At 46.6% G+C, this 16,151-nt stretch overlaps 1 protein-coding gene across 2 annotated transcripts in view; it reads right to left on the bottom strand.

The window, feature by feature from the left end:
* Window positions 1-2,372: 2,372 nt before the first annotated feature.
* vcanb (versican b) overlaps window positions 2,373-16,151 on the bottom strand; it is a 38,942-nt gene continuing 25,163 nt past the window's right edge. For both annotated transcript variants that reach the window (XM_031809174.1, XM_031809173.1), the window contains exons 10-16: window positions 15,938-16,051; window positions 15,669-15,782; window positions 9,743-9,901; window positions 9,343-9,425; window positions 5,259-5,403; window positions 4,992-5,174; window positions 2,373-4,889 (exon numbers count right to left, since the gene is read on the bottom strand). In XM_031809174.1, coding sequence (XP_031665034.1) covers window positions 4,693-4,889; window positions 4,992-5,174; window positions 5,259-5,403; window positions 9,343-9,425; window positions 9,743-9,901; window positions 15,669-15,782; window positions 15,938-16,051 — 995 coding nt within the window. In that variant the 3' untranslated portion in view covers window positions 2,373-4,692. The remainder of the gene's footprint in view (window positions 4,890-4,991; window positions 5,175-5,258; window positions 5,404-9,342; window positions 9,426-9,742; window positions 9,902-15,668; window positions 15,783-15,937; window positions 16,052-16,151) is intronic.

Below are 16,151 nucleotides of genomic sequence, written 5' to 3'. Positions count from 1 at the left end.
TCCTCTGTGGGCAGTCAGTACTCACACTGGTAAAACACCAGACTTTCATCTGTGGGCAGTCAGACTCACACCGGTAAAACCCCAGACTTTCCTCTGTGGGCAGTCAGTACTCACACCGGTAAAACACCAGACTTTCATCTGTGGGCAGTCAGTACTCACACCAGTAAAACACCAGACTTTCATCTGTGGGCAGTCAGTACTCACACCGGTAAAACACCAGACTTTCATCTGTGGGCAGTCAGTACTCACACCGGTAAAACCCCAGACTTTCCTCTGTGGGCAGTCAGTACTCACACTGGTAAAACCCCAGACTTTCCTCTGTGGGCAGTCAGCACTCACACTGGTAAAACCCCAGACTTTCATCTGTGGGCAGTCAGTACTCACACCGGTAAAACACCAGACTTTCCTCTGTGGGAAGTCAGTACTCACACTGGTAAAACCCCAGACTTTCCTCTGTGGGCAGTCAGTACTCACACCGGTAAAACCCCAGACTTTCCTCTGTGGGCAGTCAGTACTCACACCGGTAAAACCCCAGACTGTCCTCTGTGGGCAGTCAGTACTCACACTGGTAAAACCCCAGACTTTCCTCTGTGGGCAGTCAGTACTCACACCGGTAAAACCCCAGACTTTCCTCTGTGGGCAGTCAGTACTCACACCGGTAAAACCCCAGACTTTCCTCTGTGGGCAGTCAGTACTCACACCGGTAAAACCCCAGACTTTCCTCTGTGGGCAGTCAGTACTCACACCGGTAAAACCCCAGACTTTCCTCTGTGGGCAGTCAGTACTCACACCGGTAAAACCCCAGACTTTCCTCTGTGGGCAGTCAGTACTCACACCGGTAAAACCCCAGACTTTCCTCTGTGGGCAGTCAGTACTCACACCGGTAAAACCCCAGACTTTCCTCTGTGGGCAGTCAGTACTCACACCGGTAAAACACCAGACTTTCCTCTGTGGGCAGTCAGTACTCACACCGGTAAAACCCCAGACTTTCCTCTGTGGGCAGTCAGTACTCACACCGGTAAAACCCCAGACTTTCCTCTGTGGGCAGTCAGTACTCACACCGGTAAAACCCCAGACTTTCCTCTGTGGGCAGTCAGCACTCACACTGGTAAAACCCCAGACTTTCCAATGTGGGCAGTCAGTACTCACACTGGTAAAACCCCAGACTTTCATCTGTGGGCAGTCAGTACTCACACTGGTAAAACCCCAGACTTTCCTCTGTGGGCAGTCAGTACTCACACCGGTAAAACCCCAGACTTTCCTCTGTGGGCAGTCAGTACTCACACCGGTAAAACCCCAGACTTTCCTCTGTGGGCAGTCAGTACTCACACCGGTAAAACCCCAGACTTTCCTCTGTGGGCAGTCAGTACTCACACTGGTAAAACCCCAGACTTTCCTCTGTGGGCAGTCAGTACTCACACCGGTAAAACCCCAGACTTTCCTCTGTGGGCAGTCAGTACTCACACCGGTAAAAACCCAGACTTTCCTCTGTGGGCAGTCAGTACTCACACCGGTAAAACCCCAGACTTTCCTCTGTGGGCAGTCAGTACTCACACCGGTAAAACCCCAGACTTTCCTCTGTGGGCAGTCAGTACTCACACTGGTAAAACCCCACTTTCCTCTGTGGGCAGTCAGTACTCACACCGGTAAAACCCCAGACTTTCCTCTGTGGGCAGTCAGTACTCACACCGGTAAAACCCCAGACTTTCCTCTGTGGGCAGTCAGTACTCACACCGGTAAAACCCCAGACTTTCCTCTGTGGGCAGTCAGTACTCACACTGGTAAAACCCCAGACTTTCCTCTGTGGGCAGTCAGTACTCACACCGGTAAAACCCCAGACTTTCCTCTGTGGGCAGTCAGTACTCACACCGGTAAAACCCCAGACTTTCCTCTGTGGGCAGTCAGTACTCACACCGGTAAAACCCCAGACTTTCCTCTGTGGGCAGTCAGTACTCACACTGGTAAAACCCCAGACTTTCCTCTGTGGGCAGTCAGTACTCACACTGGTAAAACCCCAGACTTTCCTCTGTGGGCAGTCAGTACTCACACCGGTAAAACCCCAGACTTTCCTCTGTGGGCAGTCAGTACTCACACCGGTAAAACCCCAGACTTTCCTCTGTGGGCAGTCAGTACTCACACAGGTAAAACCCCAGACTTTCCTCTGTGGGCAGTTAGTACTCACACCGGTAAAACCCCAGACTTTCCTCTGTGGGCAGTCAGTACTCACACCGGTAAAACCCCAGACTTTCCTCTGTGGGCAGTCAGTACTTATGACGGGTAAAGACACTGAGATACTTTTTCAATAAGCTCAAGTGGATTTATCGAATCATCTCCTGCACAGAGATACGAAGTGTGAGAATATGGATACACACTGGGTGAAATCGGTTTATTCGTATTTATTTTTATTGCACAGTCAGCGCAAGGTGAGATGGGAGCACAGGATGGTGTATAGGTACAGTATTAGTGGGTTTTTGGGGACATACACAACAGAGACAAGAACATAAAAACCGACAAAGTATTCACATCCCCCCCCCCCCCCCCCCGGTACAGCATATCCCACGCTCTCTGGGGTAGAAACACACATCATTTGGATGATAAAACACTATGATAGAACACCTACAGGGAGAGAAGACCGAACGGATGAAAGCAGTAAACAAAGAAGACACATGAACCAGAATCCTAACTGAAGAACAGAGGCCCTAGGCTACCAACTTCCAATGCTGTTTCTTCACCCAGTCCTTTCTGTCCTCGGGGGAAGAATCATTATTTCTGGCATTTCTGAATAAATGGTCATAGCTCAAGTGCCTTGGAATGCTTCTCAAAGTCGCCTCTGTTGAGAGCAGTTTGTGGTGACTCGCAGGTACAAGTCATCCCCCTGAACAGCGCCATCACAGCTCAGATATCTGTATCGTAGAACTTTACTAAACAGAATATGGGAAGGCCACATGATGTAAGACAAGATTCCTTCTATGCATGGCAGATGTCTGGAAACAGCCAAACAAGTCACCCTTACAATAGCCACTTCAGTTGAACAGTATCACAGGCCGTGTATAGGTGTAACATATGCAATAAATTAAACGGCCACAGCTTCTTACATAACTTTTCCCACCTACAAGACCTGACACTCATTGCACTCTCTCTTCTCCCATGTGTCATTGCAGACATAACAATAACACAATGTGTCATTGCAGACATAACAATAACACAATGTGTCATTGCAGACATAACAATAACACAATGTGTCATTGCAGACATAACAATAACACAATGTGTCATTGCAGACATAACAATGACACAATGTGTCATTGCAGACATAACAATGACACAATGTGTCATTGCAGACATAACAATAACACAATGTGTCATTGCAGACATAACAATAACACAATGTGTCATTGCAGACATAACAATAACACAATGTGTCATTGCAGACATAACAATAACACAATGTGTCATTGCAGACATAACAATAACACAATGTGTCATTGCAGACATAACAATAACACAATGTGTCATTGCAGACATAACAATAACACAATGTGTCATTGCAGACATAACAATAACACAATGTGTCATTGCAGACATAACAATAACACAATGTGTCATTGCAGACATAACAATAACACAATGTGTCATTGCAGACATAACAATAACACAATTGGTTAAGCCCATTCCCTTTAAAAAACCCATCGCCTTTAAGGAGAAGACGTCGGCGTTTGTATATGCTGGAGCGCCACTGAAGGAGGTGACCTGTCACAGACGCCGTCTGACACGGACCTCTCGTCATGTCCTCTCCTATAAGGAACTGGTTGAGCTCGTCCCTGATATGAGTCCTACCATACGGCAACAGTCGTTAATGAGACAGATTTCACTTCATGGTGACTTTTCAAATAAAGTGACTGACCGGAGATTGTGATAAACGAGTGGCTCTTCGTCTCACATAACAATTGATGCTCCTTTTACTTAAGGGGCTCTTTCATGGGAATATTGCAAACGTGTCGCCAACAAAACAGTTGGGGTTTTACGTCTGTTATTTTTAGTGGGTTATTTCTATGGGGTAAAGAAACAGGGTAAGGGGGAATTGTTCAGAAGGCTTGAGATGTGTCCATCTCTAGAGCAGAAGCAGTCAAGTTCTCCAGTTCTGGAGATGTTGGACACTGTGTTAACCATTAAGGCACTGTGGTGTCACGGTTGTAGGAAGAATTAGAAGTGATCTGGGGTTGGATTTCAAGAAGCAAGGTCAAAATCGAGTTAGCCAGCTAACTTAAATAAATATTCTGAAACTTAAATTTGTCCTGGTTGAATTTGAAATGGACTCAATCCTCTATGTAACAATGTTCCTAACACCTGTTTATAAACTAGAAAAGTGTTTTATCAGAGTTTATCAGAGTTAGCTTGCTGATTATGACTAAACCTTGTGAAATAACCCCATGACCCTATCCAGATAAATTGACATACAAATTGACATACATATACATACACACACATACATATATACATACACATATATATATGTATATCTATGGGTTCTAGCCCGTTGGATGTGATCTGATCTGAATTGCTCTGGGATTAGGGATGCAGAATAACTGTACATTTTCTCAGAAATTCCCACATTTTCCAGAAATCCAGAAATTTTGGGAAAGTTCCTTTTGCAACCGTATCTGCGCTTTTAAGGACTGACCAGAGATCAGATTAGTGTTGAAGTCTCCTCTCGCTCTGCTGTTTTTGCTTTTGGTTGTTGGTCTTCTGTTGGTCTTGATTGTTTTGGTTGTTGTATTGTTGGTCTTGATAGTTGAACAGGTTGTGATTATTGTGATTGTACTGATTCTGGTTATGATTGTGATTGTCGGTGTGTTTTCTAGAAGCGAAAGACTTCTGGTAGGTAGCGGCTGAAAAAAAACAAAAAGAGAGATTGTTAATGTCATTGGATCTAGGCCCTGATTAGTTGGGTGGGGGGGTAGTCAGAGACAGAAGAAGTGGGCAGTACTCACGGCTCATGCAGGTGATCTTGGGGCTGTCCCATTGGCCGTTGTCACGGCAGCGGATGGTGGGGGGGTATCTCTGTATGAAGCCGTTTTTACAGTGGTAACGAATCAGAGTGTTGATCTCATAACGAGGCTTCATAAAACCAAACACACGAGCATCCTTCACTACTGGTGGCTGGCTGCAAGAGACTGGAGGGAAGAGAGAGGACAGGGGTTAGGCATGCGTGCGTGCGTGCGTGCATGCGTGCGTGCGTGCGTGCGTGCGTGCGTTACCTGTGCCCTTCTTGCAGGTGAAGGTCAGGTGGTAGTTGCAGGGTACGTCATTCCACTGTCCTCCCTCGTGCCAGATCATCACCACACAGTCCTCTCCAGACTGGAAGAAACTGTCTGGCTGGTTGGGACGCCAGTGCTCATATTGCTGCGAATACAATCGCACGCTGTCATCATCACCAAAGTGTAGGCCTTTTTACCTGCAGCCATATTCATCAGCACCTTTACTGCATCCCAGTTACTCTGATAGCCCCCACAGCCCTCATACAGTACAGGATCCTTAATCAGACTACACCTGAGCTACAAGCTAGTCACCTCATAACACGGGAGGAATCTTAATGTAACGTCTTTGCAAATCTCATTAATCAATTAAGCTTCTATAGGGACCAGATGACAATACATTTCAACAAGTTTATTGGGACATTACACACAGTTCCTTTTTGAACCCTGCTATTTACGTTTCACTATTTTTATTTCATTATTCACTGAGGAGGATGGATCTCTCCTTCACTGATGGAGACTCCATCTGCAGTGGTTTCTTATCTATTACTGTACCACTAACTGAATTTTACTCTTTTTCCCCACCTTTATTTAACCAGGTAGGCTAGTTGAGAACACCTTTATTTAACCAGGTAGGCTAGTTGAGAACACCTTTATTTAACCAGGTAGGCTAGTTGAGAACACCTTTATTTAACCAGGTAGGCTAGTTGAGAACACCTTTATTTAACCAGGTAGGCTAGTTGAGAACAAGTTCTCATTTGCAACTGCGACCTGGCCAAGATAAAGCAAAGCAGTGTGACACAGACAACAACAACAGAGTTACACATGGACTAAACAAAACATACAGTCAATAATACAGTAGAACAAAATAAAACAAAAAGTCTATATACAGTGAGTGCAAATGAGGTACGTTAAAGAAATAAATAGGCCAAAGTGGCAAAGTAATTACAATATAGCAATTAAACACTGGAATGGTAGATCGGCAGAAGATGAATGTGCAGGTAGAGATACTGGGGTGCAAAGGAGCAAAATAAATTAATAAATACCAGTATGGGGATGAGGTAGGTAGATAGATGGGCTATGTACAGGTGCAGTGATCTGTAAGCTGCTCTGACAGCTGGTGCTTAAAGCTAGTGAGGGAGATGTGAGTACTCTGCCCGGAGTACCCCTGAAGTACCGCCTAATGTGCATTTTACCAGTAGCCCTATGGTCTCATGAGTCTTCTTAAGTACCCCTGTGGGTATGCCAAGTACACCCAGGGGTGCTAGTAGATCTACAGCTGCACCAAAAGATCTACAGCTGCACCATTGAGAGCATCTTGACTGGCTGCATCACCGCTTGGTGTGGCAGCTGCATGGCATCCGACCGCACGGCGCTACAGAGGGCCACCCAAGTCAGAGACGGTTCTCTCTGCTACCGCATGGCAAGCGGTAACGATACACTGGAACCTACAGGAGCCTGAACAGCTTCTACTCCCAAGCCATAAGACTGCAAAAAGTGAGTTAAATGGTTAACCAGAGAGTTACTGGGACTATTTGCATGAACCCTTTTTGAGGTAAATTTGTTTCCTCGAAACATCCGCTGTTGCTACTTACTATCTGTCACTTTATTCCATGTTACATGTACGGTGCCTTCGGAAAGTATTCAGACCCGTGACTTTTTCCTCATTTTGTTAGGTTACAACCTTATTCTAAAATGTATTATATTGTTTTTTCCCCCTGATCAATCTACACACAATACCCCATAATGACATCACAATACCCCATAATGACATCACAATACCCCATAATGACATCACAATACCCCATAATGACATCACAATACCCCATAATGACATCACAATACCCCATAATGACAAAGCAAAAACGTTTTTTTTTTTTTTTTGCAAATGTATTTAAAAAAAACTGAAATATCACCATCACATAAGTATTAAGACCCTTTACTCAGTACTTGTCCCGAAGCCACTACTGCGTTGTCTTTACTAAGTGTTTAGGTTCATTGTCCTGTTGGAAGGTGAACCTTCACACCAGTCTGAGGTCCTGAGCGCTCTAGAGCAGGTTTTCATCAAGGATCTCTGTACTTTGCTCCGTTCATGTTTTCCTCAATCCTGACTAGTCTCCCTGTCGCTGAAAAACATCCCCACAACATGATGCTGCCACCACCATGCTTCACCGCAGGGATGATACAAGGTTTCATCCAGATGTGACACTTGGCATTCAGGCCAAAGAGTTCAATCTTGGTTTCATCAGACCAGAGAATCTTGTTTCTCATGGTCTGAGAGTCCTTAGGGTGACTTTTCTCATGTGCCTTTTACTGAGGGGTGGCTTCCGTCTGGCCACTCTACCATAAAGGCCTGATTGGAGGAGTGCTGCAGAGATGGTTGTCCTTCTGGAAGGTTCTCCCATCTCTACAGAGGAACTCTGGTGCTCATTCAGAGTGACCATCAGGTTCTTGGTCACCTCCATGACTAAAGTCCTTCTCCCCGATTGCTCAGTTTGGCAGGGAGCCCAGCTCTTGGAAGAGTCTTGGTGGTTCCAAACTTCTTATATTTAAGGATGATGGAGGCCACTGTATTCCTGGGGACCTTCAATGCTGCAGAAATATTTTGGTACCCTTCCCCAAATCTGTGCCTCGACACAATCCTGTCTCTGAGCTCTTTGGAAAATGCCCTCGACCTCATGGCTTGGTTTTTGCTCTGACATGTCCGGTCAACTGTGGGACCTTATATAGACAGGTGTGTGCCTTTCCAAATCATGTCCAATCCATTGAATTTACCACAGGGGGACTCCATTCAAGTTGTAGAAACATCTGAAGGATGATCAACGGAAACAGGAGGCACCTGAGTTCAAATTCGAGTCTCATAGCAAAGGGCCTGAATACTAATGTAAATAAGGTATGTAAATAAGGTATGTAAATAAGGTATGTAAATAAGGTATTTCTGTTTTTAATTTGACTAAATTAGCAACATTTTCTAAAAACCTCTTTTCACTCTGTCAGTATGGGGTATTGTGTGTAGATTGATTGGGGAAAAATACAATTTAATCCATTTTAGAATAAGGCTGTAATGTCACAAAATGTGGTAAAAGGGAAGGGGGTCTGAATACTTTCTGAACGTACCGTATCTACCTCAATTACCTCGTACCCCTGCACATCGGCTCAGCACTGGTACCCCTTGTACAAAGCCAAGTTATTGTTACTCATTGTGTATCTATTATTACTGCATTGTTTTCATATTCTATTATTTCCCCAATATTTTCTTTCTCTCTCTCTGCATTGTAGGGAAGAGCATTTCACTGTTCGTCTACACCTGTTGCTTACGAAGCATGTGACACATGAAATTGGATTGGATTTGAATCGCGCTGAGGTGGAGTAAAGGTGTCAGTGTGCTCGCATACTCCTTCAAAATAAAATAGTCAGAATTCATCTACGATCATTGAAGAAATCTGTCATTCATTTGGATGTTTTTGCTGACTAGAGCTCAGTCAGTGGCTGTAATATACAGAGAAGCCATAAGGTGGCGCTCCATCTAAGTTAGCCAGCACCATAATCTCTATCTGTAGCTGACCCAAACGTTTAGCCAACTTCCAGATAGGGAGAGTTCTCCCAATCTCTACCCGCCGATCACCTTTCTCTTCCCTGGGCTCTTTTTTGTCACAGTGTCCCTGGGTCAAATGTCTTCAACAATGCAGTGATGCATGTTAACTTGAACACATGCCCAAATGCACACGGGTACACCTAGAACTGAACAAGGGTGTGTCTCGCAGTACTGAGAGATAACTCCATTAAAACAACAGTGTTTTAACATTATCATCTGTGTCTCTCTCCTGTGGCTGTGCGCGGACAGAAACACTCACACACACACACACTGTCCTTCCTCCATATCTCAGTCCAGACGTCATACAGAGAAAACAGCTGGACAGTGTGTGTGTGTGTGTGTGTGTGTGTGTGTGTGTGTGTGTGTGTGTGTGTGTGTGTGTGTGTGTGTGTGTGTGTGTGTGTGTGTGTGTGTGTGTGTGTGTGTGTGTGTAATAAGACGTAACACTCGTATCATATAATATCCTATCAGGGTGATTTTCTCCTGTCTTACCATGATGCTACCGTCAGTCCAGCGGAAGTCTCTCTCAAACATCTTGTCGTTTAGACCGATCCACTGGTAGTCATGGCCCAGACCTGGGGGTTAGAAACAACAGTTAGTTCTCTTTAGCTCTACCACAGAAAATAACAAAGACATTTTAAGACATGTTAAAAAACGAGCCTCATGTTCCCAAAGACTGCTTTCTCAGCCCAGAAACACTGCCAAACTTTCCCTCTCTCCCACTTTCCTGAACTCTGTACCTCCCTTCTCCCCTACCCCTTCCCAAGTTCCTCTGTCTAACCCAATAACGCTGGCATGTTTACAGAAGAGATGACTCTCTACCCACTGACCTCTCACCCTAACCCGGGCCTGTGACCTGTGAATTATGAGAACCTAAAGGAGGCGGACTTACCGTTGACATACAGCTGCTCCTCCTGTGACAGGACACTGACGAGGTGGGCTCCGTGGAGACGGCACTCCCTCTCGGCAGTGTCCCAGGTGCGTCGGTGGGTGATGTGCTTATAACACTGGCTCTGGAACTTCTGCCAGCCATACTCACACACCTCCGTGTCTGGGGGGGTGAGAGGAACCAATGACTAACAATATCTCCAGAGATGAAACAAATTGCACAAACTTGGAGGTGTAGAGAGAGAGAGAAACAGAGGGCGAAAGAGAGAGAAACTAAAACAAAGGGTGGATTGTAAGAGAGAGAGAGAGGGAGAGACAGAGAGAGAGGGAGAGAGAGGGAGAGAGCTGCAGCTGGCTGAATGAGCTCACAGAGTCTTAGGCTCACAGTTGAAACTCATTAGCCTGTTTCGAAACACTCACCAGTACCTTATTCTCTAGGCCAAACACGCAAGCTTACCTCGCTGTCATGGACGCACGCACATTGAAGCCGCCTATGCAAGGCCAGTCAATAGATGAGAACAGAAGGGCATGCTTCTGCACAAAGGGACTGTAGCGCCATAGTGAACCCTCTTTGTTAATGTTGGACTTGGTTAGATTTGGCCATGGAATGCATGCCAGTGTGCCCACAATAATACACTATATGGCCAAAAGTATCTGGACACCCCTTCAAATTTGTGCATTTGGCTATTTTAGCCACACCCATTGCTGACAGGTGTTTAAAATCGAGCACACATGCAACACTCCATAGACAAACACTGGCAGTAGAATGACCCGTACTGAAGAGCTCAGTGACTTTCAATGTGGCACTGTCAATAGGATGCCACCTTTCCAACCAGTCAGTCCTTCTAGAGCTGACCCAGGTCAATTGTAAGTCCTGTTATTGTGAAGTGGAAATGTCAAGGCCACACAAGCTCACAGAACGGGACCGCCGAGTGCTGAAGCGAGTAGCACGTAAAAGTCGTCTGTTCACGGTTGCAACACTCACTACCGAGTTCCAAACTGCCTTTGGGAGCAACGTCAGCACAATAACTGTTCTTTGGGAGCTTCATGAAATGGGTTTCCATGGCTGAGCAGCTGCACACAAGCCATAAGATCACCAGGCGCTATACCAAGCATCGGCTGGAGTGGTGTGAAGCTCACAGCCATTGGATTCTGGAGCGTTCTCTGGAGTGATTTATCACACTGGTATTCCGACGGACGATCTGGGTTTGACGGAGACCAGTAGAATGGTACCTGCCCCAATGCATAGTGCCAACTGTAAAGTTTGGTGGAGGAGGAATAATGGTCTGGGGCTGTTGTTCATGGTTCGGGCCCCTTAGTTCCAGCTAAAGGAAATCGTAACGCTACATCATATAACGACATTCTAGACGATGCTGGGCTTCCAACTTCGTGGCAACAGTTTGGGGAAGGCCCTTTCCTGTTTCCGCCTGACAATGCCCCCGTGCACAAAGCGAGGTCCATACAGAAATGGTTAGTGGAGATAGGTGTGGAAGAACTTGACTGGCCTGCACAGAGCCCTGACCTCAACCCCTTCTTGGGGATGAACTGTGAGCCAGGCCTAATCGCCCAACATCAGTGCGTGACCTCACTGATGCTCTTATGACTGAATGGAAACAAGTCCCAGCATCTACTGAAAAGCCTTCCCAGAAGAGTGGATGCTGTTATAGCAGCAAAGGGGGGGGGACCAACTCCATATTAACGGCCATGATTTTGGAATGAGATGTGCGACGAGAAGGTGTCCACACACTTTTGGCCGTGAAGTGTACGTCAGAACGCCATTATCCGGCGCACTGCTGGCTTGGATGAGGTGACCATTCACAACATGAATCCCTGGTACACTGTTCTCGTGAAACAAGAAGCCGGAATAGTTGTTTAGAGTAGTTCCGTCATTCTGGAAGTTTCTTCTGTGTGTTCTACTCTGGAATGTTGAAGTTCAATAGGTTACGAAAAATGTATTGATGAGACAATTGATATGGCGAATGCCAATCTGTAAAAAAATATTTACATTTCTTGAGTATGTTATGCTTGTTTCCCACAAGAATTGATGTTATATTCATCGCCAGGGAATGACCAGTCCCATTCATACCATACAGGCTGAATAAGCAGGTCTTTGTGATGTCATTGATTATATTGGGTTGGAATGACTAGAGAAACATACAAAAAATATATTGTATTTAACCTTATAAAGGGCTCAACCAAGACTGGTAGACAGAGAGAGAGAGAGAGAGACAGAGAGAGAGACAGAGAGAGAGAGAAATAGAGAGAGAGAGGGAGAGAGAGACAGAGAGCGACGGAGAGAGACATGTGTGAGAGTGTGTGTGTGTGTGTGTGTTTGTGTGTGTGTGTGTGTGTGTGTGTGTGTGTGTGTGTGTGTGTGTGTGTGTGTGTGTGTGTGTGTGTGTGTGTGTGTGTGTGTGTGTGTGTGTGTGTGTCTGTGTGTGTGTGTGTATGTATCTGTGTGTTAGGTGGGGGGTTATGAACTCTTTACCCAGGACCTCAGGCAGCAAACTTCATTAACTTAATAACTTATCATACACTCTTCCCTCGCTAAGCACACACACATTTTGTTTTGCATGACATTTGCATATATGCACTGTGCAGACAGTAAGAGTGTGAATGTGCACAATGCATGTACAGTAAGTGTGTGTGCACGTGAGCCAATGTGTGTGTAGGTTAGTTGTTGAGTAGTAGAAATACTGGCAGTGGACCTGGAACTAATCAAGTGTGGACTCTAGATCTAACGCCCAGTTTCAGGGGATACGCAGGGAGCAGAGACATGACTCACTGTGTGTGTGTGTGTGTGTGTGTGTGATCCCATCAGATACAGCTGTAGTCACATTGGTTTCCCAGTCTGAACCAGAGAATGTAGTCTGTCTACCGACTAAATATGACCAAGAGCTGGCAGTTCCACTATTCCACAGAATGATTCACCACATTAGGACAGAACTGTGAGTTGGCTTGAAGGGCTGTCTCTTTTTTGTAAAAGCCTTGATTAGGTTTTTAAAGCAGCTGCACAGGTGTGTGTGTGTGTGTGTGTGTGTGTGTGTGTGTGTGTGTGTGTGTGTGTGTGTGTGTGTGTGTGTGTGTGTGTGTGGGTGTTACCTTGTTCACAGAGCCCTCCTGTGTAGCTGGGTAGACACAAACAGGTGAAGGAGTTGACTCCGTCCATACAGGTGGCTCCATTACGACATGGGTTGGACTGGCATTCATCAACATCTACACAAATAACAGTGACAATATGATATCTGCTTTGTGTGTGTGTGTGTGTGTGTGTGTGTGTGTGTGTGTGTGTGTGTGTGTGTGTGTGTGTGTGTGTGTGTGTGTGTGTGTGTGTGTGTGTCTGGCTGTGTGTATGTGTGTGTGTGTGTGTGTGTGTGTGTGTGTGTGTGTGTGTGTGTGTGTGTGTGTGTGTGTGTGTGTGTGTGTGTGTGTGTGTGTACCTGTCTCGCAGCGTTGTCCAGTGTATCCAGTTGGACACACACAGATGCTGGCTCTGCCTCTCTGGTAGCAGGACGCTTTGTTCAAACACACATTCACTGTGCACTGCTGCAGTCCTGAGACACACACATATATATCATCCTCATCGTCGTCATCAACAACATCATTATCATCATCAACATTCAACAACAACCATGAGAGCAGAGATGACAGCGGCCATGATGACGTCACCAACCCATTGTTAAACCACTGAATAGACTCTGAGATTTACACCTACCTCTGACATCGACAGTCTGGTCCACGATGTAGTAGTCAGTTCCTGTTTCAGGTTGGTATGTGGACTGAGGTTCTTTAGGAGCATGGGGGCCGGCCTCCAGCAGAGGAGGACCACTCACCCGGTCATAATCCACAAACTCCTCCCCCTCAGGCCGGGGGGTCTGGGGGGTCAGGGCCCAGTCGGGGATGGAGCGGGAGGGAGGTGGAGTGGAGGGGTGTGCAGGGGGTGTGTGTGTTTGGTTCAGGTGCTGTGGGGTCTTCTGATCTGTGGTAGAGTGACTGGTTTGGTTCTTATGGTGGGTGGGGGGGAATCTAGGGTGAGAGGGCTGTTTGTTTTGGTCCTTAGTGTGGGTGGAGTGATCTCTATGGTATGTGGTCTGGTTCTTGGTGGGATCCCTAACGTGTGTTGGACGCTGGGTGGTTTGTGTAGGGGGGTACATGGATCCATCCTGAGTGTCTGTGGAGTGATTGCTATCGTGTGTGTTATGCTGATTGGTTTGGTCCTTCCCATCTGTAGAGGGGTGTCTGGTCTGAGCTTTAGTATGAGTGGAGAGATCTTTCTCCTGTGTGGCAGGTTGGCGGGAGTCGTCTCTGTGCTGTGTAGAAAAGTCTGTGTGATGTCCAGGGTGGTCTCCTACAGTCTCTCCTGCCAGGGTTGGCATGGTTCCTGGTCTGGTTCCTGGTTTGGGTGAAACAGTCAGGCTTGAAAGACTGTCTATTTTTTGTAAAAGTCTTGATTAGGGTTTTAAAGCAGCTGCACAGGTGTGTGTGTGTGTGTGTGTGTGTGTGTGTGTGTGTGTGTGTGTGTGTGTGTGTGTGTGTGTGTGTGTGTGTGTGTGTGTGTGTGTGTGTGTGTGTGGGTGTTACCTTGTTCACAGAGCCCTCCTGTGTAGCTGGGTAGACACAAACAGGTGAAGGAGTTGACTCCGTCCATACAGGTGGCTCCATTACGACATGGGTTGGACTGGCATTCATCAACATCTACACAAATAACAGTGACAATATGATATCTGCTCGTGTGTGTGTGTGTGTGTGTGTGTGTGTGTGTGTGTGTGTGTGTGTGTGTGTGTGTGTGTGTGTGTGTGTGTGTGTGTGTGTGTACCTGTCTCGCAGCGTTGTCCAGTGTATCCAGTTGGACACACACAGATGCTGGCTCTGCCTCTCTGGTAGCAGGACGCTTTGTTCAAACACACATTCACTGTGCACTGCTGCAGTCCTGAGACACACACATATATATCATCCTCATCGTCGTCATCAACAACATCATTATCATCATCAACATTCAACAACAACCATGAGAGCAGAGATGACAGCGGCCATGATGACGTCACCAACCCATTGTTAAACCACTGAATAGACTCTGAGATTTACACCTACCTCTGACATCGACAGTCTGGTCCACGATGTAGTAGTCAGTTCCTGTTTCAGGTTGGTATGTGGACTGAGGTTCTTTAGGAGCATGGGGGCCGGCATCCAGCAGAGGAGGACCACTCACCCGGTCATAATCCACAAACTCCTCCCCCTCAGGCCGGGGGGGTCTGGGGGGTCAGGGCCCAGTCGGGGATGGAGCGGGAGGGAGGTGGAGTGGAGGGGTGTGCAGGGGGTGTGTGTGTTTGATTCAGGTGCTGTGGGGTCTTCTGATCTGTGGTAGAGTGACTGGTTTGGTTTTTATGGTGGGTGGGGGGGAATCTAGGGTGAGAGGGCTGTTTGGTTTGGTCCTTAGTGTGGGTGGAGTGATCTCTATGGTATGTGGTCTGGTTCTTGGTGGGATCCCTAACGTGTGTTGGATGCTGGGTGGTTTGTGTAGGAGGGTACATGGATCCATCCTGAGTGTCTGTGGAGTGATTGCTATCGTGTGTGTTATGCTGATTGGTTTGGTCCTTCCCATCTGTAGAGGGGTGTCTGGTCTGAGCTTTAGTATGAGTGGAGAGATCTTTCTCCTGTGTGGCAGGTTGGCGGGAGTCGTCTCTGTGCTGTGTAGAAAAGTCTGTGTGATGTCCAGGGTGGTCTCCTACAGTCTCTCCTGCCAGGGTTGGCATGGTTCCTGGTCTGGTTCCTGGTTTGGGTGAAACAGTCAGGCTTGAAAGACTGTCTATTTTTTGTAAAAGTCTTGATTAGGGTTTTAAAGCAGCTGCACAGGTGTGTGTGTGTGTGTGTGTGTGTGTGTGTGTGTGTGTGTGTGTGTGTGTGTGTGTGTGTGTGTGTGTGTGTGTTACCTTGTTCACAGAGCCCTCCTGTGTAGCTGGGTAGACACAAACAGGTGAAGGAGTTGACTCCGTCCATACAGGTGGCTCCATTACGACATGGGTTGGACTGGCATTCATCAACATCTACACAAATAACAGTGACAATATGATATCTGCTTGTGTGTGTGTGTGTGTGTGTGTGTGTGTGTGTGTGTGTGTGTGTGTGTGTGTGTGTGTGTGTGTGTGTGTGTGTGTGTGTGTGTGTGTGTGTGTGTGTGTGTGTGTGTGTGTGTGTGTACCTGTCTCGCAGCGTTGTCCAGTGTATCCAGTTGGACACACACAGATGCTGGCTCTGCCTCTCTGGTAGCAGGACGCTTTGTTCAAACACACATTCACTGTGCACTGCTGCAGTCCTGAGACACACACATATATATCATCCTCATCGTCGTCATCAACAACATCATTATCATCATCAACATTCAACAACAACCATGAGAGCAGAGATGACAGCGG

Source organism: Oncorhynchus kisutch, linkage group LG29, assembly GCF_002021735.2.
Source record: "Oncorhynchus kisutch isolate 150728-3 linkage group LG29, Okis_V2, whole genome shotgun sequence".
Lineage (NCBI taxonomy): Eukaryota > Metazoa > Chordata > Actinopteri > Salmoniformes > Salmonidae > Oncorhynchus > Oncorhynchus kisutch.
The sequence above is the reverse complement of the archived record's forward strand: the minus strand, read 5'-3'. Positions and strand labels throughout refer to the sequence as shown.